This window comes from Corvus cornix, chromosome 3 (assembly GCF_000738735.6).
Source record: "Corvus cornix cornix isolate S_Up_H32 chromosome 3, ASM73873v5, whole genome shotgun sequence".
Taxonomy (NCBI): domain Eukaryota; kingdom Metazoa; phylum Chordata; class Aves; order Passeriformes; family Corvidae; genus Corvus; species Corvus cornix.
Genome location: NC_047056.1, coordinates 6,799,850 through 6,824,222, shown reverse-complemented (window position 1 = coordinate 6,824,222; position 24,373 = coordinate 6,799,850). Strand labels below are relative to the sequence as shown.

Genomic DNA, 24,373 nt, shown 5'->3' with positions numbered 1-24,373 from the left:
ATATCTCTGTAAATAAGAATCAACATCTTGCAGAACAGATTTTGAATTTACTCACTACTTGCTCATTTGAAAGTTAATAAAAGCTGACACCAGGTTTATTTTTCATTTCTGTGTGCTTATCTCTTTTGTTTCTTTGAATTTGTTGCAAATTAGTATGTACAAAAGCCAACCAGTTCACTTAACATGTAAGACAGAACTTTGAGCTGTTTCCAGTAATTTGTTTCCTGATTCAGCTTTTATTACTCATCAGTGAAATGAGATGTCATACTTCTACAGTACATGTTCACACGTGGTCTAGACAAACATTGTTCTTTGTCACATCAGGTGGTTACACTGTTGTAATTTAAACGTAGGACACTCTGAAAGCCTGCAGCTTCTCTCTGAAATGTAATTTAGCTATTATCTCTCTTTGTCCTGTATTCCTTTTGTGCTTGCATCAAGAAGAGGGGATTGTATTGAGCTGGCAGTGCGACTGCTGAACTGTGCTACTTTGAAATTTTGTGATTTTTAAAGTCATGGAGATGCTCTGATGAAATGGAAAGGTAAAAATGGGGTTTAGTTCTAGCATGCAGAACTTACTTGTTGAGAATCTTGGGTTTATTAAAAGCCACAGAAGGCGTTAACAAAAAAGGAGTTAGGTTTATCATGTTGTTAAAATGTTGTTCCATACTTTCTATGAAATAAGAATTGGTTTTTAGCCAAGAAGCTTCCAGACCACAGTCCTTATGCTAATGGTCAAATAGAAGTTTTACAAAGTGAATTGTTAGTGATGCCATTTCCTCATTTCTGCTCATGGAGCTGCAGTCATGGCGTTAGAATCTTCACAAAAAGGACAATTCTGTTTTGCTGCAGTGTTATACTTAGGAGTTTCAAAGGTAGACTGGTCTGTGCAGTGATTATAAGATGTTACTTAAATATTACTTGTTGGTTTAAGGACCAAGTGAAGTGTATACTTTGGGGGAGGGAGAGATTTTCACTTGTAAGGCTTTTGCTTGCATGGAAATGATCATCTTAAATTTTGTATTAGTGCATTATCACATTTGAGGTATATCACACCCTATAGAGGTGAAAGCTATCCATTATAGTAATTTTACATGCTCTGTTCAAATTGCCCTTGTTTTTGTTGTGGAAGATTAAACTACTAAAATAAGAAAATGCGCTGCACCAAGATCAGTGTCATCAGATCAGTTGTACAGAGGTTTTGATCTAGTCTGTTATGGATGTGGCCTTATAGTGTGTTGTTCTTATTTTTAGGATTCTCCTTTTACAAATGCAGGATTGGGATCTAACCTAAACCTTCTGGGTGAGATAGAATGTGATGCCAGTATAATGGATGGAAAGTCATTGAATTTTGGAGCAGTTGGAGCACTGAGTGGTATGTTAACTGTATATTATGAAGCTAACTACTGATTTGAGTGCAAAGATCAGTTTTGGGGTTTTTTTTTGTTACTGTTTTCATGGGGGACGCATTGTAAATTCTGCCTTGTTTAAATAAATTCTGCCCCTTTAAAAAAGGGGGAGGCGTTCCTGCTTCCTGAAATGCTGGTTTGTGTTAATTTCTTTGTGTAACATGTTGTCTTATTAGTTCACTGATAATCCTTTGACGTAGCACAATTGTGTGATACCACACAGTATTCACAGTGGGACTGAGTTTGCTCAGATGAATTTGTAGAATGGTAATTTAATAATAAAATTCAGTTGTTAAAAAATATTACAAGCACTTAAATTAGGCTTTTTATTTGGTTTTGTGCTCAGGCATTTATTTGCATATGGGACTTATTTAATATGAGAACTAATGTGTTTCTCTCTTTTGTCTTGTTTTAGCTTTCAGTATAAAACAAATATAGATGTAAAGTCCCAAACAGGGATTGTTGAGGTTTTATTCTAAGTTCATGAACAGCCTTAGCTGTTACTGTTGAATTTCTGACAAGATTTCGAGCTTTGTTCTTTATCCTAGAGTATTTCAAAACTGTGGTAATAGCTTCCTCATGTAGATAAAAATCTAAAATAAATAGTAAAATTAAGTGTTTCAAGCCTTGTTTGTTACAAAATGTATCCTTCCAACCATGGGGAAGGAGGAAATGAGAGAGTGAGAGACAGCTAAACCTGAATCCTGTAATTCTGGTCTGGCCAGATAGATCCAAATGAAAATTCCACCTAGAAAAGTTAATGCTTATAAACATCTTTGACCCTTAGATACAATAGATTTTACATGAGATTTCTGTGGTAGGAGATCATTCCTCCTATTTCAACATGGTTTGTTTTTCTCTTAAAAAAAAAAAGTGGGGGAGGTGTTGACTAGAAGGCTTTGTCACTACTAACAGGACGTGAAGGGAAAACAGAAAAATTCGCTACTACATTGAAACATAAGGTGTCTCTTAATGACTTGACAAACCCTTGGAAATTAAAGGAAGCTGAGTTCCACTGCCAAAATGAGCACTACAGTGCTATGAGGAAAAATATTTTAATGTTTTGTTCCCATTTTTTGCTAATTTTTCTTTTTTAGGAATCAAGAATCCAGTTTCGGTTGCAAATAGATTGTTGTGTGAAGGGCAGAAGGGGAAACTCTCTGCTGGCAGAATTCCACCTTGGTAATTGCTTTGTTCTGCTTGACTTTTCTTCTGTCTTTAGTCTCTACTGCATGGATATGCAATATTTGAAGGTTTTATCTCACCCAGGAAGGCTGGTGCTGTTTTACATACAGCCTTTAAAAAGAAGACAAGCTTTGTTTTCTGATTTGAAATGTCTTATGCACTCAGAGCAAGGAAGTATTAGATATAGATGGCAACATCATTTTGTCATAGTTTCTGTCTGTCTGATTATTTCCGGTTGTCATACTTAATTCTTAGGTTTGTTACTGTAGCCTTCTGAAAAATCCCAAAAAACGTCAAGATTAGAGGGAAATTCTACTGCCTTTGCCTCTGTCTAGCTTTAACAAAAAGCAACAGTTTTTAATGAGTATAGAAAAAGATCCTATTTTACTGCCTTCGTGGCTTTGTGGAAATGTGCAGTGTTTAGTAACTTCCTCTTATTTTAAAGATAAATTTAATAATATTTACAACAAAAATGAAAACAAGCACTCCCTCACTGACATGGATATAAAATTTAGATGGAAGAGGTAAGTATTAAACGCATAATAATGTCAAATGTTACTGCCTCACTTTGGAAAGAATCCAAGAAATGTGTTAGAGTTGATTGCTCTTAAAACCATCTTATTTTCATTAGCAGTTTAAAATGACAGGTGGAGAAATTGAATAATTCATTCATATTACCTGACTGCTATCATCAGTTATTGTACCTGTGGCAGAATTTACTGCCCTTTGCTAACTAATGTATTTTCAGAAGTATTAAACCAGCATTTATGTAGTTTTAAAAAATGGATATTTAAATTCAGAAATTTTGCTTTCCTTACTGTCGTGTTCTTTAAAATTAGCTGAGTAGTGTGTAGCTGGATGATATAGTATTCCAATTTAAACAGTGAGGATTTCAGTGTTCTGTCAGGTGCAAAAGAAGTTCATAGATCAAAAAAAGCCACCTTGAAATCAAATCATCAGTAGACAGATTTTGCATTTTAAACTCTTTTCTTATAAAGAACAGAGTGGTTGTAGAGAGGTTTACTAAAGAATAGGAACTTTAATTTCAATAGCTGTTAGTAACTAATTTCTTTAGTTGTCAGGAGAAAATGAGGCTTTGCTGAGGTACATTAGAGTGTGAAATGAGGTTGTTTTTTGGTGTTCCAGAAGTAGTACTGAAGTCAGCTACAGGAGCAAGCACTTGGGATTGTTTTATTTGTATCATCAGTGTTCTAGAATTATTATAAGGAAGAGCACTTGGGCATTTTGCTGTGACTTTATGACCTAGTTTATGCTGCTATTATTTTAAAAATACTGAGTGGAAAAGGAATTATGTCCTCTTGCCCTCCAAGGACAAGACAAAATCTTTTGGGGCTATGCAAGGCTAGCAGATGCTTTTAAAGACAGGCTAGCTCAAATCTCAAGGTGAGAGATGAACTGTCTTTGCAGGCAACACACGCAGTTTATTGTGCAAATGCTGTGCACCTGGGGTACCTGATAAATATTTTCATTTCCTTTCTTCCCCCTTCTGGATTTTGAATGAACATTTTATTAAAGCGAATTTTTTACCCTGGAAGCGGTCTGTACTAGTGGGATATGATGGGTTATGCTTTGGGCTTGCTGTGGTGGGTGCTTCTATACACACAGGGTATCCCAAGGTCAGAATAATAAAGCTCATGTACATTGAAGGTGATGGTATGGAGGATTTCATGCCTTGCCTTTCTGGCTGGGCTTGGCATGACACATTGTTTTGGGACTGAAATATGTTCTTGCCCAAGCTGGGAATACTTAGAGTTAAATGATAAGAGAGTAGCCATATTTTGGCATTCCCAGGATGTGTCAGTATTCTAGTAAATGATTTTTAATTGTAAAGATATGCGATTTTCATCTTGTTTCTTGTTAGCACATAGTATATTGGGGAATCTTCCAGGTACTGCTTAGCCTAAGAACCTGCTTGTTAAAGAAACCTATGGTAGAGACTGTTTCCATAGCATGATCTAAGCTAGCTTAATGTTTTTTGCCAAAAATGTTTGGCACATGACCAAACAGGAAAAATTCAGGAGCTGTGAGGTTAGTAGAAGTGGCATTAGGGAGTTTTTTCACTATGAAAGAACACATGGAGACAGTTTGCTTGGCCTGTTTGCCCTCGCACAGCATACGTTTTTATAGCGGCAGTTCAAAACCAATTCCAAGTGGTATATTTCTGATTTTCACTAGAAGAAATTCTAATGAGTGTGAGTTAAGTTATTCAGAGATGGTAAGCTTATTGGGAAGAAGGGATCAAGTGTCTGAACTGATGTATCTTGTGTGCTGTAAATTGCTCTGTAGAGTGTGTCTTTCTGGATCGATCTCTTGTTGTGTTATTTAAAACACAAAATTCCACTATCCAAATCAGAATTTAGAACGTTTAGAGAAACCCTGAATACATGGTGCATTTGTTGAAAGCTCTAAGGTCCTTACATCTTTCTGTCACACTTTATTCAGCTTGGTGTTGTCAGGATTTTCTCTGATGCAGGAACAGAAAACACTTAACTTGTAAATATTACATAATCTCATGTAAGATATTCCTGTTCCTTGTATAACTTTTACAAAAGGAAGCACTGTTGTAATTGCACGGTTACAAACTGGATGAACCTTTAAAAGAGGTCTTTGGTCATAGAATAACGGATTAGATGTTTTGTAGTAATAAGCTTGAAGATTTTCTGTTTCCTACTGTGAAACCTTGACCTAAGGAAAAAGGCTTATTTACATCTGTTTGCTCTTAAAGGGATGCTGGTAAGATTTGCAGGGCAGCACAAACACACCTAAATGTCTCCTTTCTTAGAATTCCTTAGTAGTACTGACATCAAGTCCATGTCCACATCTCTTTTTTCATATCCCTTTTACTGATAATAAGCCATATGGGAAAGAATTTCTTGTTAGGTTTCCCCCCCCCCATTTATATATACAGGGGTTTGTAATCGCTTCGCAGCTTTACGATATTGTGTGCAGGATACAAACATTGTGTAACTTGTAGGGCAGTGCGTAATGAAGAAAGTTCCCAGAGTGAGTGAAGACTTGCACCACGTTTTATTTCTGTTCTGTAGTTCTTCAGAACAATTTCGTCTTTGTAACACTGATTTCAGAGTGATTGCTACATTTTATGGTAAAATGTTACCAAGTGTGTTTATTACCGGGAGGATCACCTTGACCATGAACCAAACCTTCTGACGCTTCTGTTTAGCTTGGAGCAGCCTAGTTCCCTACAGCCCATATTAAATGGCCCTGTTTGGAGTATTCAGCACCAGCATGATCATGTTCTTGGAGAAAATTGCCTAAAAAGACCACTTTAGAGGCCTTTACTTATATTTTCTATTAACATGGCCTAGTGTGCCTGGAACTGAAAAGCACATCCGAGCACCGCCTCCTTGCTGGGAGGGTGTCTTCATCTTCTGTGTTCTGAGCCTGTAAGAACTACGCTGTCTGTACACTGTCTGATATATTTGCAGGAAAGCTCTTTGTCCTGTTTGTGCAGACCCAACTTTCAGAGCAGCAGAGAGTAAACTCATTCATCCTTTGTTTATGTTTTTGTTTTTCCCTCCCTTTGGAAAATCGTATTTTGGATTAGCCTAAAGGCTTTTGAAACTGGGGGTGGTTTTGACTGCTTTCTATAGTGCACTGGCTTTATTCCCTCCTCTCTCTCCTCCAATAAATCAAGCTTGGTGGTAGTTTTGTTTTTATGTACAGACAACACAGCACTGAGGTCCTGATGCTATTTGTCTTGTAAACAGTTTATTTTAACTTTTCTGTGATTACAGTGTCCTTTAAAGATCCGAACTGAACAGTTTAAAAAAGGTGGATGATCTCTGTGGTGATATGGAGCCTCAATTAGTTTTCTGCTCTAACTAATTTAATGACTCTTTGGGACTAAAACTGTGTCAGTCTTACAGGAGGGAAGGGAATCTAGGAATTAAGGACAGAAATGTGAACAAACTAAAAGCCACATCACATAAGTTAGGAGACACTCTTGGGTGCTTTTTTGCACTCTTCATAAATACTAGTGATATTTTCTGTTTTTAAGTATTAAAAAGGCAGTTGTGAAACTGCTTGTAAAACACAGTGTTTCTGACTGACCTGTGCTTGAATTACCATATATCAAACTCCCAGCATTGTTTGATGCTTTTCCCACCTAACCTATCTCTCTGTGTAAATTGCTTTATTGAAAAGGAAGTGCTTATATACTTCCCAAAAATGTATTGTTTGATAAAGACCAAAACCACCTTCTTTTAGACAATGAAGAATATTGCTAAATAAGGTTTGGCTGCAGTTTGCATATCTTTTTTATGTTAAAATTGAAAGTTTTTTATGTTACGTGTCAGTGCCAGGTTGTTTCTTGAGCACTAACTTACCTAACAGTAGATGCTTGAGCTCTCCCAAAGTACCCAATAACTTATCTTACAGTATCTTGCAACGTGAACAATTCTTACCTGGAGCTGCACTAACAATGGTAAGAAATAAGCACTTAACAATTCAAATTCTCATTTAGATCAGCCTTTTTTTGAGACTTTTGTAAAGAAAGACTGGGCACACCTCTTGGATTGTTTAAATCATACAGAAGATAGAAAATACCACAAAGTACTACATAATGAAAGCTGCAGGTGTTGGCTGTAGCACTGTCAAGAAAACTTGCAGCAGCAGTAATGCCAACCAATTTGCTGTATCAATAGCGTTCTCAGAAACTGAGAAGAACTGCATGGCCCTAGGGACTACTTTGTAGCTGGAATAACTTCTTTAGACTCATGTTCATAACTCTGGTATTTCTGTACAATTTTTTCCAATTTGCTGAAAATTCTTAGTCTTTGCTTCTTGTGTCCCTTAGGCAGTTGTGTTGTTCTTAACTTCATCATCCGTTTTTGAAATAAGATTGGAAGTAGTTGTCCTCTATTGTGTTGCACAGCAGCTTTATGAAAGTGTCTTGTTTCTGGCTACTACATACTCTTTTTCAGGCAATAAGATTAATTTCTTTGAGGGGAAACATCATAGATAATTGAGGTTTGCTTTTTCTTCTATCCCTAAAAGTTCCATGTGTGTATATTTTTTGCTCTTGTTTGTTGTCACAGCAGTGTGTACTGTCTCACTATGGTAAAGTGTTCAGTACTGACTAGAAAACAGCTTCTCAGATGGCTAGAGTTTTTTTACAAGTGTATTTAAAATTTAGTGGGCTGGTCTCATTTGCAAGTGCTTGATAATACTCCATGAAATAGAGCTTAATCCTTCTAAATGAGGTTAGTTTTTAGCTTGTGTTGCACTTCTCAAAATAATTCTTGGTATTCCTTTGGCACTGGCTGACTTTACTGGAAATACCTTACCATTCTCACCTTACCCATCCCATATTTTTGGTCTTTAGGATCTTGCCAAGTTGTTAGAGAGCAAGACTCGAGACAGCTCTGTCCTGTTTTAGCTGCAGTTGAAGCTGGTGCTATTTGGTAGTGAATTTCAAATTTAATAGCACTTGGTTTTGTCCAGTAATAAACTTAATGTCAGAGCTGCATAATCTTTTAATGAAACTACATAAGGTTGCCAAATGTAATTATAGCAGACAGTGCTGTGAAATATAGACAGCTTATGATTTAAAAATGACCAAACCAAATAGAAAAATAATTGCAAGCAAAGGGGGATTTGTTATATGGTTTTGTTTAAACTCCCTCTTCTGTGTCTCCTAGCTTTTTAGTTGGTGAAGGAGCTTACAGATGGGCAGTTGATCACGGGATACCAGCATGTCCTCCAGGTATCATGGCTACAAGTGAGTAAACTGGTGGTGTCAGTAGGAAGAACAGGACAGAGTAATTTTAAATGGTGCCTCATCTTTTGAGGTGTACATCACTTCATTGTTCTTAACATTCAACTAGCTTATGGTGTTATGGTCTGTAAGGGTTGTTTAAGTTTACTAATTTTCTAATAAGTATCTAAATAGAAAGAATTGTAAACTATTACTTTAGCTGCATTTTAGCGACATCTAATTTAAGTGATTCTGTGATTCTAGGACTAAATCCAATGATGGACTCTTTTTAACCAAGATGTAGTCTCTTTAAAAGCTCAGTCCTACAAGTCTACAGTTGTGATCCATCTTGGATCGTAACAGCACCAACTAGCCATGTATCAAAATTCAGCAGGTGCCAGTTTGTCTCTGAGGTTCTGTAGTTTATACCCATCTCTGGGTCGTTGTCCAGAACTGCTTGTCTAAACAGACTGTGAAATTAATTTGCCTTTTTTTTTTTTTTTTTTTTTTAAACCTAAGGCTTCTCTTCACCTAATCTGATAGAATAACTCATTCTGGAAAATAGACTTGGATTATACTGTATACTAACACTCTTTTCTTAGAAAAGCTTCTTGTCTTAAGATAAGTGATTATGTTACATTGATATATCATCTATCAACTAGGCTAAAAATGAGTCCACTTGCCTATGGAAAGGAGGATGTGGCTCCCTTTCTTCTCTTCTTCAGTTCCCCTCCCTTTTGGAAAGTGCCTTTACTACCAGTCTGTAGTTTGTTGTAGCTGAGACCATGCTCTGTGCTGCCTGTTGAGGTTATTCAGGAAAGAAATCAGAGGTTATTACCCAAAGAAGGAGAACGCAGAAGATTAGGAATGTTTATTTTACAGTAAACAGTATTACTACTTCAAATATCTGACTCATCCCTAGATCAGAGGTTGAAACCCCGGGCTCCCATTAAGCCTTTTATTTGGTCTAATTTTAAATGCAGATAAATACCTAGAAACCGCAGTTCAGAATTGTTGATGCTCAGTGCTGAAGTGTAACTCGTGAAACAGTGGCACTGTTTTATTTGATTGTGCCAATTTTCCTACATACTCATAACACATTTCATTTTGAGCAGAAAGTTTTGACCTCTAGCTCCACATGACTAAAACTTTTGCTCTATCCATCTGCTGTCCAAAACAGCATTCACAGAACAACTGTTGTGCTGAGTTGAGCAGAACACCTTTATTTCTGTGGCTCTAGAAAGAGTGAAAACACTTAAAGCTTTGACCTCTTTTTGGGGTGTGTGGGTTGCATTTCTTTTTTTGTTTGTTTGTTTGTTTTTCTTTTTAGGGCAGTAGTTGCTACTTACATGCAGGAGACACTTCAGGAAGAAGGTGCCTTGACTAATTCTGTTCGCATGCAGAGGTTTCAACTGTTTCTAGTACCAGTGTGTTTGTATTGTGACAGAGGTGATTAGGTTGTGACATTAATTGCCAGATGATACATTTGCTAGCTACAATGTACCCTGCCAGAGCAAATCTGCACATTACAGTTTAAAAATAGGGATGACCACTGTTAGTTTGCTTTGCCTAATCCATACTATGAATTTACATTGGAGAAACATCAGAATAATAATCACAGCCAATGTATTTTCACAATCCTGCTCCAAAAGACCACTGATTGCTTTTTGTCTCCACAGTACATTCAGCATACTTCTATTTAGCAAAACAATTTGCATTAAAAGAGTTGGAACAACCAGGACTGACAAGTTAATTTTGTAGTATAATCATTAATATATATCAGTATATCTGATGTTTTCCTTTGAAAAAAACAATGCAAGAGTAAACAAAAACCTGAAAAATCAGTTCCAGAAAATAGTATGCTGATTTCTATCCCAGTCCATGGCAAAGTAAGTCTTGTACTGCATTGACCTCTGGGCAGTGGGATTGGAAAATGACCTTTAACAGTGTGTGTAACAACATGGGATTGTTACAACTGTAAAGAAATTGGAAACTCTCTCACACGTAACATGTACGAAGCCAAAATAAATTTATCCAATGTTACCGCGGAAAGGAAAGTTAGATATGCTTAAGAAACAATCAAAGAGAATGTTTTCAGGTAAATTCAACGAGATCTCATCTCAAGTGAGCTGTTTTGTTAAATAATGTAACAATCTTCAAAAAAAGATACTTTTTTGATTGGGCTTGCTACAATTGCTGTGGTAAAGTTTGCATGGAGAACTCGGGTCAATTAACTGGAAATTACATGACTTCTGAATAGCTCAGTAAAATGAAGCACTGAATTAATTGCCAAACATCAGGAAAATATGTTTAGTAACTTATTTACAAAAAACCAAACTGAAATCCCCCCCAAAAAACCTGTAATCCAAATTTAGACATGTACTTGCTGTAAGTATTGGCAGGGACAACTGTGTGCACGTTTTGGTTTCTCTGTGCTGCACATGGAATAGATATTCTTGAAGCTGTCTTAGTCTGTCTCCCTTTTCCTGGACCTGAAATGAGAAGAATAATGGTATAGCTGCTGTAAGTAAGGCTGGGGGATTGGGTGCTTGGTTTGCATGGATGGAGCTTCCCTGTGATCAGTATCAAAGAAAGGGTCACGATCAGCTTTGCAGTCGCACTCCATAATTCTCTCAGAACTATCGAAGTATCTAAGCACCAAACTTGAAGCATGTTTTAAACCATGTTACTTGTTGAATTACATCAAGGTTTTGTCAAGGCTCACCTGCTTTGTTGTCTTTGGTTTGTCAAGTGTGTGAGGAAATGAGATTTCTACTGTATGTAGAAACCTGGTGACTTTCCAGTGAGTGGGTGGTTTTAAAAAATACCCAAACACCTGAAATGTCTGTATTGCCCACAGTCTGCAAGGAAGCTCTGAATTTATTAATTCCTGCTCAAACTAGAGCCTGCCAGTACAGAGCCCATACTGGCTTATCCCAGCACTTTGTTACCTGTGCTAGAGAGACTGCTTTGACAGTGTAATCCAAGTGTTAAGAGTGTAATTACACCTTAGAAATGCTGAACTACTGTACAATGCAATCTTTTACAAATGTTGAAAGTACACTTTAAATATGTAACGCAAATTTGAGGTACATCCTCGACTGCCAATATTGGTGCCTGCACTAGTAATAACCAAAACACTTCTATCTGAAATGATCAGTTCAGCCTATTATAGATGCAAATTATCTTTGACAAAGATAGCATGGTGTAAGACAAGCATCTTGCATTTGCTTGCAATGTTAAGTTCTCAAAGGGAAAGAGAAGGAAGGCACCTACTCATGCAGCAAACTTGTAACTCTATGTGGAAGTGGCTGTAAGCACCTCAGTGAATGATGTTACATAAGAACAAAAACAGCTGCAGTGTATCCACGTACTTGTTAACTGCAGTTCAAAAGTAGCCACAAATAAGATGCTTAAGGAAGAATGTAAGAACAGAGCAAATATTTGCTTCCCTTCCCCTATTCCTTATATTGTTCCAGACTCTAAATTCATGACTCCTTAGTGATTCCTGCATACATGGAAAGTAAACAGGGGCATTTTCTGACATGAAATTTTTGTTTCCTTTTGAGCCCACGTTAGTTTCGAGCATCTTCAAAAACCTTCACAAGGATGAGTTTCCTCATCGTCATCATTTTGAGACTTGCTGAAAAAAAGCTGCTACTTTACGGTCAGGTCTCTGCTCAGAATCCTTTTTCAGTCAAATTCCCTTGTTACCTTGAATAACTTAGTGTCATCAGTAAAATCACATTGTGTTCAAAAGACTCAGGGTTGCTGTGGGTTGGTTTGAAATTCTACTTGTAACAGACCATTTCTTGTACTTTGTTACTGTTTTTTAACTAACTCTGTGCATGCGAGGAAATTCCTGTTTATCTTAGGGCTGCTTGGATTCTTTAATGAGGGAGAGTCTTTTCTGGATGAGTGTTGTGCAGACTGGCTATTTCTAGAGATGCTGTATGTCTCCCTGACCACCAGTATTGCCTGCCTCTCCTTCAAATCCCCAAATGTCACCTCACTCCAAGTTCTCTCATTACTTCATTATTATTGTATTAAGAGAAACATTTGCCGTATTGCTGGAACTATGCTATGAATTTCAGGCAGTGGCTCAGACCATGTTTTCTTTGTTTTTAAGGGGAGAATGAAAGATTTGGAGAGAAACTCGAGGGTTTTGCAGATTCGATTAGAAAGCTTGGTTAATCTGAGTACATGATGTAAATCCTCCCTGGATTTGGAGATAAGTGTTGTAGGGTCACACTTGCTGTTCTGAAATTGGAACAGCTGAGTGCAGCCAAGAGAACGGCTCTAATAAAAGGAAAAAAGTTGGGCCAAAGTGCCCAGAAGATGCTTTGAATGAAAATCTTCCAGGCTCAGGAAAGGCTGCTTGATGAAAAAAAGGGATTTCTTGCAGCAAGTAGTAAGAAATGCTATTCCAGCAGCAGTTTACCCTGAGTTTGTGTTTTAAAGAACGGATCTATAGAGTAGTGCTCTGAGAGAGAAGTTATTTTTTTAATATGCTTTTGTCGAGTGCCTTTTCCGCCATTCATATTGCTGTTTCTGTCAAAGTGTGGCAACATGGAAGCTATCTCTAGTAGTCTTTTAGTCCTGACACAAGCCTAAATGACATTAATTTGTCCTTTAAAATAGCTTTGTTAAAAAGAAACTTATTTTCATCTGTCTGTTTTCATTTGTGTCATTTATTTTAGCAACTGCTCAACAGAATTCTTCACAAGATCATTTGAATTCCTGTGGGTTAACTAATTTGCTAGTATATTCCTTTTTAATTTTCTTCTCCAATAGTTGCATTCTCTTTTAATATGGAATAGAAAGATAAAATGCAGAAAGCTTCTGCCAGCTGACTCTAAGCTCTGTCTGCCAGGGGGTGCTATATGATTGGTCAGAGCTCTAGCTCTATTTCAAACATTTAAAAATACTCTTGGAGTTTTCTTAGTATTTTCAATTTATAGTTTGATTTTAAACAAGGATTGCTGAGCACTTACAGGTTGCATAATGTTTAGCTGCATAATAATTTGTAATGTGTGTGATAGAAAATTTGTATTTGGTGTTTGTCTCCCAGCCTGCTGTTCCACCACTGTAACCAGGAAGGTTTGAATATTGTCCTGAACTTGATTTGTCATTTAGTGGTGCTAAAAATACGTATTTCCTACCTCTGTTTGAAAATATAGTTGTTCACAGAGCCATTTTCTAAATTTTCTACCTTGCTGAAAATAAATAAGGGAATAGATGTGGCTTATAAAAGCATGGGAATTTTAAGGAAACATGCTTTTCCATTTGTAGTAAAAATGTTTTGCATTAACTTTGGGCAAGAAATTATAGTGTATTCTAATAAACAGCCTGTCAGCTGCAGGCCTGTTTAAAGTACACAGGGCTAGAATTAACAAGTAGATATGTATCAATTGTACCATTATTTAAAAAATGAAATGGTGTCTTAATGTTGTACTTAGGTCTGTATGTACGATTCAGTAGTTTCAAGGACTCCATGTATAGGACAAGTCTGCTTTTCATTTGCCCCTGCTCTCTGAATCATTTCTAATGGGCTATGAAAGATGACTAAGAAAACGTTCTGAAGAACTATGTAGAATGGGGAATACAGTTGTCTTTCATTTACTTAGTCATTGTATCATTGTCTAATAGAACTGTCAAGATTTTTGATTAAATTTTTATGTGTATATAGTATAATGGTTAAATGAGTTAAGGGAATGATCAGAGTACAGGAGATGAGTAAATTATGTGGAAGTTTTATGGCAAACAAGTGGCACACAGATGAATCTCTTCCACTGACCTGCTTGCTGAAAATTACTTTCTAATCTCTTTGTTAGGTGGTGATAACAATGAAAAAAACCTGTAAAAAAGGTGTATTTATTGTCTAGCAGTAATTGTTTAGGAGATTAATCTTGTGCTAATTATGTAATGAAGGTCTTGTGGCCCTTTCTCATCAGGGTATCCAGGAACATCAGAACCTTTTGAACATCTACAGCAGTCTTAGTTTTGAACAAGATGAGCCTGTGAGATTTTTCTTCTGCATTTACAGATAAATATTATCAAGTGCATGTTCTGATACCACATCCACTAATGCCAACCTCTCCTGCAGGCGACTGGTGTTGAGGAGGAGCTACTTCCTGTTCTGTGCTCAGACACTGAACCTTCTCCCAGGCAAACCCCTACACTTGTCTCAACTCTGCCCTGACCAAGTATTGCACCAGTGCTTCCACTGTCTGGCACAGTTACACCCAAATTGCAGAGTACACGTGGGCTGCTCCTGTTGGTACCTCAGGGGTTGAAGGGGGAATGTGGAGGATTTGGAAGGTGTTTCCAGGTCTTGAAGATTATAAATATATATATATATAATATATATAAGATTATAATCTTGAAGATTATTCCAGAAGAGGCACCCCATGCTGCAAGGCAGGGACGTGTGATAAGTACTGTAAATGAGGTTGGATCTATTTATAATATTTTAGTTCTGATGTGCCACTGTTGTCAGTCATTAAGTCTTTAGTCTGGATGAGGCCTGAGAGTGGCGTTTAAACATGAACAGTCATTTCGTAAAGCTGTGGGGCTTTTTTCTTTTTTTTCCTTCCTCCCAGCAGCTCTGAGGAGGTTTTATTTATGCCAGTAGGTGCATAAATGAGGGAGCAGAACAGATGGGCTGGTTGTACTCTGTGGCTCCCAAGACTCAATTCTCAATTCTTGTAAGCATGATGTGGAGTGTATATGCAGTTACTGGGTAGGGTAGTAATTGCCACGGATTTTATCTGAAAGCACTTGTTGGAATTATATCTAAACTTTTAAATTCTTGAATGAAATCAAAGGATGTTTTGCTAAATACCTTTCCATAGATTTCAACAACAATACCTCTGGGCTGTGATTCAAAAATTTTTCAAGCTAAAGTTCCATCAGCTCTCTTACCTCTCTTTCTAGCTTCCTCCCCAGTCAGTAAGCTCTGCCTCTCTTACTTCCCTTTCACCTTGACCCAGGCACCATCAGGCTGATGCATTTGTTTTAGGAAAACATGTCTGTCTTCATCACTGTGTTGTGACCCTTTTCCTTTTCTCAAGCTTATAATACAATGTCTTGTTGGAGAAGGTGAGAGTGGTTTTTATACTGTCATTAAGGACAAATGAAATTTCTTAGTGTCCTTGCACCGCAAAGTTCGGGTTTTGTTTTAGATTTAGTGTGAACTATGAACTCAAATTGTTTATAGGTGGTTTTTTTCTGCCTATAGTGCTTATTTTCAAAATAAATTTTCTGTGGGTTGTTTTTCCATGTTGTGTGTGTGTTGTTAACCAAGCACATTTGAATGCTGGATTGTATTTTAGTTTGTGAAATGTTTTAATTTAATGTTTTAATTTAATGTTTTAATATGTTCTTTGTCAAGGACCAAACTTAGAGGTTGTTTTCAGAAAACTCTTAATTTCGTCTTTCATATGTGTAGTTGAAGCTCACTTGTGTTTTTCAGTTTCTTTTGTCACTAGGAGACCAAGATGAAGCAATGAGAGTACTGCTCATTTTAATGGCATTCATAGTGGTTTTATGTAGATAGAACATCACAAAGGCAGGAATAAACTGAGGGCAGGCAGCCTTTCACTTGCTTTAGTCTTTATTCCCTTATTCTGGGGAGAAAAAAAAATCAAATTTAAGATTCAAAACACTTTATTTTTAACTGAAGTTGGGCATAAAGCTATCAAAGGAGAAAATTGCCAGGTTTTGAGTTGTAACCTAGTCCTTTATTTCATGGTTATTTGGTCATTTTGGAGGTATTATCTGGCTTGTCCTGGTAAGAGGAATTGATAATTACAGCTAGTAATTATTTTCCTTAAATAATGAAAGGCTGTTATTCATCAGTCCTTGCTAAAACAAAATCTTCACCTTTCAGATTAAAGTTAATCCTGATAACTATTCTGAAGTTGAACGTAGCCTGAGCACAAGAATTTCCCTTTTAGGGAATGTCTGACTAGACTGACATTCCCTCACAGTATGGAAAGGTATGATGTTTCATGGTACACTGAACAAAACCGGAGAGTATGAATTAATACCTTATTTATTTAAACCTGAGGTTGATCAAACATTGAAACAGAGGCCCAGAGGAGCTCTGAAATCTCCATCATTGAAAATATTCACAACCAGACAAGTCCTTTTAAATTGAATTTGGTTTTTTTAGGAGGTTGGCCTACACAACCTCCTAATATCCCTTCCAACCTACATCATTAGATGTTACTAGAAAGCTGCCTTTATCTCTGTCTGACATGGCCCAAGGTATCTGTATGTCTTTGTTAATAATGACATGTTTTCTGCCCTGTATTTCACAACTTACCAATAGCACTTTGAATTAACAATGCAGAGAAATTGTTAATGTTAGCAGAGCATTCAGACTAAATCTTCAGGTTTTTTCTTGTTTTGAAAAGACAGTCTTAAAGCACAGGGTAACCTCTGAAAATTAATTTCTTAGCTAGGGACTGCAGTCTTGAGTGAATGAAATATCTCTCAAGCTTGGAGAATTTTGTGTGTTGTGGAAAAATGGCAGGATAAATATGCTACCAAGGTATAGGTGGAGTGGAGATGCTGAGAGGCCATATAGCAGCACTCTGTGCAGCTGGCAGGGCAGCTTGGAACTAGTCCATGTTTTCTCTATGTTTGATGTGATCTTTGTGCATGTATTTGAACTGGTGAACATGGAAATACTGCAGAAGGTTTCAGGACACTGCGAACATTTGATTCTGAAGTGAGGAACCTGTTCAGGTCCTCATTTCAAACACAGAAATGTGTTGTCCTAAGTAGCTGCCTTAATCAGCTCTATATAGTAGAAGGAATTCCTTTCTTGGTGATGGCAGATTAATATGTGTTTGCATTTTTTAAAAACTGGTATTCATTAGGTTTTTGGAGAGAAATGCTAGCGTTCTCATTACTTTTTGAGTTACATACTTGAATAACTAACTGTGTGTAGTTTAAGGTGCAGTTTTATATACTTAAAAACATGATTAAAAGACACCTGCATGGAGAAGTTTCAAAGTAAAATGCTGACTGTCTGTGTACCTTGTAGGAATTGTAAATGAAAGCTCTGTGTTCCATGGGCTCTGCAATATTGAGTTTATTACTAGACTTCATGCAGCTGTTCCAGTCTTCTGAATAATAGTGATGTAGCTATATTCAGAATTTCATTTAAATTTCATTTTTTGAAGTTTATAGAAAAATCTATGCTTTTTAGGTTCCATTGAGTTTGTGACTTGTGTCAGTAAAAAATTCAAATTTGTCTATTCTCCCAATTGCTTGATTTGGTGTGGTTAAACAAGTGACAAAAGACGTTTTCTCACCACCTCTTTACATTTTACAGAGGATGCTAAAACAGCCTGGGGATGATACTGAGTCAAAACTAATTTAAACTAAATATGTCAATATCTGCAATTTGTTCGTGAACTGGAAGTTCTAAAATGGGAACATGTTATTTTGGTCTTTTAAGCATAAGAATTTTATCTTTTAGTCCACTTTAGTGAGTGCTTCCTTTCTGAATGTGGGGCTTAGATGTGCAAAGTAGATGTTTGGCTGCTTGAGATCTAGGTGGTCTTTAGACTATGTTGGGTTATGAAGCAGAAACTACTGCTGGACTTGTGTGTGGCTTTAAATATATGGGTAAACATACAGATATGTGATTAAGGTAATAAAATAGTAGCCTAATTTTATGGCTATCAAAATGAGCTCACATGGTATCTATTTACTTGTCGGCAGTCAAAACCAATTTAACACAAGCTACTTATTCTGTACTCTTCTGTGGAGTGCTGCTTCTTTGCCAAAGATATTTAGACCAGCTTCCATGTGTTCACAATGTGTTTCTACCAGATATTTTACTCATCACCGTTGCTGAACAGTCGTAGAACTTTTTAACGTAGGAAACGATGTGCACATCTTGTACTGAAACTTGAATACTTAGTTTTTGGCTTTTTACTGATGCTTTTTGCATCAGTAAAGAAGTGGGGGATGTGTCCTTCAAAATGTCAACTTATCAATATTTGTTTAAATTAAATAAATTTTACTTAGTTACATGCTTTTGAACTATTTTTATAGGGTTTAGTTTAGCAGCTTTTAAGAGGAACAAGAGGAAGCTGGAGTTGGCCGAAAAGGTGGAAACAGATCTCATTCAACTAAAGAAAAGAAGACAATCAAATGAAAAGGTTAGCTCGTTTCAAATTCTTCTGTCACCCTAAACTTACAGCTGATTGCTAATAAATTTCATGTCTTATATGATAAGACTGATGTAGGCTCAGAAGCCTGTTCTCTTTGTCCATCTTAGTATGTTTAGATGATATAATGATAACTTAGTGCAGTTAAAACTTTCTGCCTTGCTATTGGAAAACCAAACCATCACTTTATATCTTGTTTGTGCTAAGAAAAATATTTTGTTCATTTTGAACTGGAAATATGACAAATGTAAACACAAACAGATAATTATTTACCAAAACATTTTCTTTAGCTTGGGATCTCTGTCACTGTTTCCCACTTTTTAATGTTTCCTGAGCGCACTGCATTATGGAACTGGAATTGGTGAAATTTGAAATATCAGGTAGGTAAACATGTGCATCTGTGCATGCATCTGGCATTGACCTGGCCCATATTACTTGTGCTACAAAACTACCAGGATTCCCTCTGTTCCCCTCATTCTTAGTTTTGAATGTAGAGCTTTTGTTACCTATGAGAATGTCATTCACAGTATTTGTGCTTACTGTTGAATATCAAAGTATAGCTCATTAAATTAAATGCCTGTGCTTTATTTGGGACCTTTGGATTGGCCATTTCTCTTTGCTTTGCTAAGCTGTCTGACCACTGTGTAGTTACATATATTGATATAAATAAGGTATAAATCCCAGAGAATTGTTAGAAAAAGTATATTCTCTGTAGTCTGCAAATGCAAACAGTGATAAATTAGGCAATTTACTTCTGTGTTCTTAGATAAGAAGTTTTGTCTAGCAAGGTGCTAATTTTTGTTTTTTTCAAGGAGCTAAGACCTGTGAAGAAATTAAGGATGGGGGAGCCATGGAAGTTAGTTGTTCATTTCAGAACTTTTCCCGTTTACAGGACTTCAGTTACCTCCTTGTGAAACTGAGAGTGTGAAAGTGTACCTGAGGGAGGAGGGGTCTCTGTGCAGTATTGCTGGTCACGTAATAAGGGGCAAGTCAATGCTTGAAACATATGCCAATGCATGAGCTTACCGACCTGCAATTTGAAATTTCAAGGGCTCCAGAGTCCTGTGCAGCGCTTGTGGGAGATCCCCAAAGGCCAGTGGTGGTAGGTAAAGGAGGTGATCAAATAGAGCTCTTCTCCCTGGAAGTAATCCAGTAGCAACATGCTGGTTTTGTCAGCTGTCAGGGCACATCCTGTCCATGGAGCAGGGGTGAATACCAACCCATGCTCTCAATATGGAATTCTCATGCTATCCAAAGAGTGGAAGATAATTGCAGCCTTACAGGAAGTAAGGTTTTCAAAGTAATTTTTCAAAATGAAATAGAAATGCAAAATCAAATTCTTACAGAAAAAAAGAAGTTGAACATTTCTCCCCAGGCTAGTAGAAAAGGGTCATTTAGCAAGGATGAGGCATGTGATTTGTTGCCCTAAAACTCACACTGTCAAAGCTGTGCTCTCATAAAAGGTTTTCAAATAATTGGTTTAAAACCATTTAAATACTTGAATAATTACAATTAAATCTTCTTGTCAAAGTTATTTTAACTGATAAATACTCATGTAACTTTTTTATCAGCTTCTCTGGAGCTGCAGACCATTCCTTTCAGCAGGACTTCAGAACTGGTTTATTGTCTGGTTTGACTCACCCACTTCAACTCAGTGCTGCAGCTCAGCTTATGTGCCTCTGTTGCCAGTGCTGCAGGCTGTGGGGAGAGCAAGGTAGAAAGGATGTTAGCAAAGGTGAGGTTGAATGGGATCAGTACTAGTTGACCAGTGTGAAGAGATAGTATTGCAGACCAAAACAGACTGAAATTACTTGGAAGTCTGAGCTACTGATAAATGTCACCAGCTAAAAAGAAAAATACAAGCTTAAAAATTAGTTTTCAATAAAAATGTAATTATACCAACCTCAAAAAGAATCAGGCTGTTTAAATTTGTCAAAGTTTGTATGGAAAAACGTGGCAGTGTAACTTACTAAAGGACTTTTATTACCTGAGTAAATGGAGTTTTCTCTTTGCTGTATTTTTCATTGTTCACCCAATGCGGGATTTGCAGAGGGTTTGCACACAGGGAGATCCATGAATAACTTCACCAAATTTTGAAGGTGTAAAACTTCAGTCTTTTTTAAGTTGTAGAGTCTTACTGATTTACATAGCTAAGAAATAATTCACACACAAACAAAATTAACTAAACATACTCCTGGGGGGTGACTGATGTGTTCATTCAGCCAGATGCCATTCTCAAATTCTCCCCTCAAGCACCAGTAAATATCAGAAGTAAACATTTGTCTGCTTACTGTTAGTCTGTCTTTTACCAGAGGAAATTGGCATTGAAAATAGCTTAGCAGAGTTTGGCTAAAAGCCCTAATTTTAATTTGTCTTCTGCTATTACAAACTTTTACAAGTGATCTCAGCATATCTGTAAAAAGTTGTCCTCTTCTTGATTTGAATAAGTGAAACTAAGAATCCCCAGTACCCATTATTTTTTTTAATTGATTAGTGTTTATAAGTTAGTATTTTATAGTCTAGGTATTTAACTCCATAAATAACATTATTTAGTTTGAGTTTTATTAAAACTGGCTTGGATTTTATCTAGTTTAACATAGGTACCCCCATATGTGTACACCAGTTGGAATTCTATGTGTGGAATCAAGTTCCATGTTCCTCAGTTACTGTATTAAGATTGAACATATTTAGAAAATATTTTTGTCTATGTTTGGGTATTTGTAAGTGTAGCAGTCAACTATGGCCATTCTAGTGTCTGTCTTATTTAGTCTTTCAGTTTGGAAATTTCCTTAAAGTAATAAATTTTCCATCCCACATTTGTGTGGAAGTGGTGTAATAATACCTTAAAGATCTCAAAACTATACTTCAAAATCCATTTAATACGGGAAAAGAAACCTAAATGATTTTCATCCATTCTAGTTAAAGCCAAAACAAAACAAAAATTTTCTGTGGAAATACAGTATAGAATAATTTCCTCATCTTGCACATGAAGATCAAACAAAATGTTCTTTTTTACACACCAAACAACTGTTAAACTGGGAAGGCTGGGATTGTTCATCGAGCTTTGTATAATTAGATAGCTGGGTAATAGCATATAAATGTTAATTGTTTCAATCTGATTAATTTTGTATTTTGTCAGTTATACTCAGAGATGAGAATTAGTGGTAATTACTTTTCATGGCATTTCAAAACCATCTCAAGTGGAGAGGGAAAAGGCCCTGCGTGTAGAATCTTTCAGTGGGCACTGGGTAGAGCTCTCCTGAACTGCTAATTGCTTCCTTAGGGGCTTGTAGTGATGAATATTTACAATTTTTCCATGTGCAGGAGGGAAGGAGGGGTTTTAAAAAATGCCTGATAGAACTCTGCATTTGTGCAGATGAACTTCTTCCTGTTTTGTGTACAAGCTCTTAGCAAAATTTTGATTATTTGGACTATGGTTTAATAAATTAATTTCCTTTCCTGTTGCAAGGTGCAAATTAAATAATGTGACGACTGACTTTCAGTTGTTTCCATGCAAAATATTAACTACATAATAGATTACATTTAGATTGTAATACTACATTGTTAAAATGCCAAACTGCTTTTGCTGTGGACAAGTATAAATTCCTAGCTGAAGTCACATACAGACTTTGGTAACAGATATCACCAAGTTTCCTTTGGAACCTGCAAAATTTTAAAATTTAAGTAGCTAAATTAATCAATAGAAAGATAAGGACAAGCAAGCTGGATCTTGTTTAGTCCCTGTAGGACCTGTATAAAGTTTGGGCTTGTTTTATACTTTGTGAATTGTAGTGTTTAACGTACTTGTTTTTATTGTCCTGATACTAACTGGACAGAATCCTCTAGTTTTCAATATTCATATGATTTGAAGAGATGAAATGTGTGACACTGAAAGTCTTTTAGCAGGTGTAGTCTTGCTGTGGCTCCTCAGGCACATGATGCTTTTCTGTAGGGAGATTACAGGAAGGTCCTTTGTTAAATTGCGATGAGCTCTTTATTTACTGGAAATCATTGTCAGTACAGTTCACATATACAGAAATACTGACAATGTATTTTTCCCATTGGATATGGATTAGAACTGGTCATCACTGGTTTTCAGTTTGCTGAGTAAGGATAAATACAGCATCACCTATATATCAGTGACTCTTTCTTATCACAAACTGCCCCCCTGACACCGAATTTATATTACCAAGAAGAAAAACACAGAATTCCTTTGCTTCAGTGATACAGATTTCCTTCAGAAGGTTGTGTGGGCCAACTTAACCTTCCCTTAGCAATGCCTTCCTTAGAAAAGATTTCCAGCCTCTAAGTTGCCCCATTTAAAAATAAAGTAAGTCAAAGGAAACAGAGCACCACTGAATTAACAACAAATACTGATAGGAAATAGGTCTTCTTTGAAGTGAAATAATGATGAAGGAAGTTTTCCATACAACGTATACTTGTTAGTGCTTGTGGGTTTTGATTAAAATACCTTTTTAAAAAAGGAGTTAGTAATTTAGCTACAGAAGGCAAGTACTTATGCATGTGAGCTATGTGGAAATGGATGGCAGATTGAGCAGAGAGTTTTACAGATGCTGCAAAGAAGGCTGCAAATATTTTTTCTAAGCTGTTAGATGATACTAAAAACTTACTGACCCATACTGAACCTTGTTCCTCTAACATGTATTTCTGTTCATTTTAGGAGCCCTAAATGCTTGATTTAATATGAATTAAGATTGTTCAGGTGGCCTTAATTCTGGTATTTCCTAACTTTGACAGGCTTGATTTTTATACCTGTAGTTGTCTATTAATTGAGTTTTTTGTTGTGGGTATAATTTCCTTTGATGAAAGGGGGCAGGGGGTAGACAGCAACACCTGTATCATTAGTAGTTCTTCTCTACATAGAAATCATAAGAGAATTCATGTTGGGAAGAGCTTTGTCCAGCCTGATTTTGGAAACCTCCGAAGATGGGAATCTGCACCTCCAGTGAGCAGCCTGTTCTGCTGCTTAAGGTCTTTTCAAACCACTGAATTGTATTGTTTGAACTGGGTTAGTATTAGCTCAGGGTGTGTCTGGGAGTCCTGGGAGTTGGAAAGTACTTTTGCATATGAGATGTTAAAAAAGGGTTCCTTGATTTTCTTTCATCTTTACAACTTGGAAGGGAGCTGGCTCTTTTCTTATCCCCTTCGCTCCTGTCGTCAAAACTCCTTTTGTTTCTACTTTTCCTATGCTCCCTGATCCTTCCTTCTTCTGATTTTCAACTTACTCTTCTTCCCAGTGCACTTGAAACTGTGGATCTCTAACTTTTCACCCCTCTCTGTCTTTAAGCAGTTACTCTCCTTTATTGTTGGGACATCTGTCCACTTGTTTTAATATTAAGTATGGTCGGTGCCAGCTTCTGATTGTAGATGCTAAGGAACATCTAGGTGTGGGTGCAGAGAAGAAATTTACTGTTTCTCTGGGTGAAAGCCAAGGATGAAACTCCTGCCTAGGAGTTCCAGTTGCTTGAAAAGTACTGTAGAACATGATAGTGCTGCACTGCCTGTTTTTCCTTTTAAGACTGACACAGAATTAACCCAAGTGTTCTCTATTAAATTAAGTGTGGACAGAGTATCATCAGCATTGCAGTACTAAAAATCCTGCTTGATAAGTGACATAGTATGCCCATGGAAATTTTAATTGATGATGGGAACTTGATAATTTGAAGTTGAATAGTTAGGTGTATATATTTTTTTAATTCCTCCCTCTGAATTCTAGTCCAGAAAATTCACGTTTATATGAAAAACTTAATAACCTTTGGCATTATTTCACTGGGTAAGTCTGTATAAGAGGCTTGAGGCTTGTGCAGCAGCAGTGTGCATCTCTGGAATAT

The 24,373-nt window shown here is 36.7% G+C and overlaps 1 protein-coding gene across 6 annotated transcripts in view; it reads left to right on the top strand.

Moving 5' to 3' along the window:
• Positions 1–24,373, top strand: part of TASP1 (taspase 1) — an 82,253-nt gene that overhangs the window by 12,698 nt on the left and 45,182 nt on the right. For 5 of the 6 annotated variants that reach the window (XM_039569531.1, XM_010403058.3, XM_010403059.3 and 2 more), the window contains 4 exons: positions 1,255–1,375; positions 2,507–2,591; positions 8,276–8,355; positions 18,406–18,512. In XM_039569531.1, the coding sequence (XP_039425465.1) occupies positions 1,255–1,375; positions 2,507–2,591; positions 8,276–8,355; positions 18,406–18,512 (393 nt within the window). The remainder of the gene's footprint in view (positions 1–1,254; positions 1,376–2,506; positions 2,592–8,275; positions 8,356–18,405; positions 18,513–24,373) is intronic. The other variant, XM_039569533.1, reaches the window with a different exon arrangement.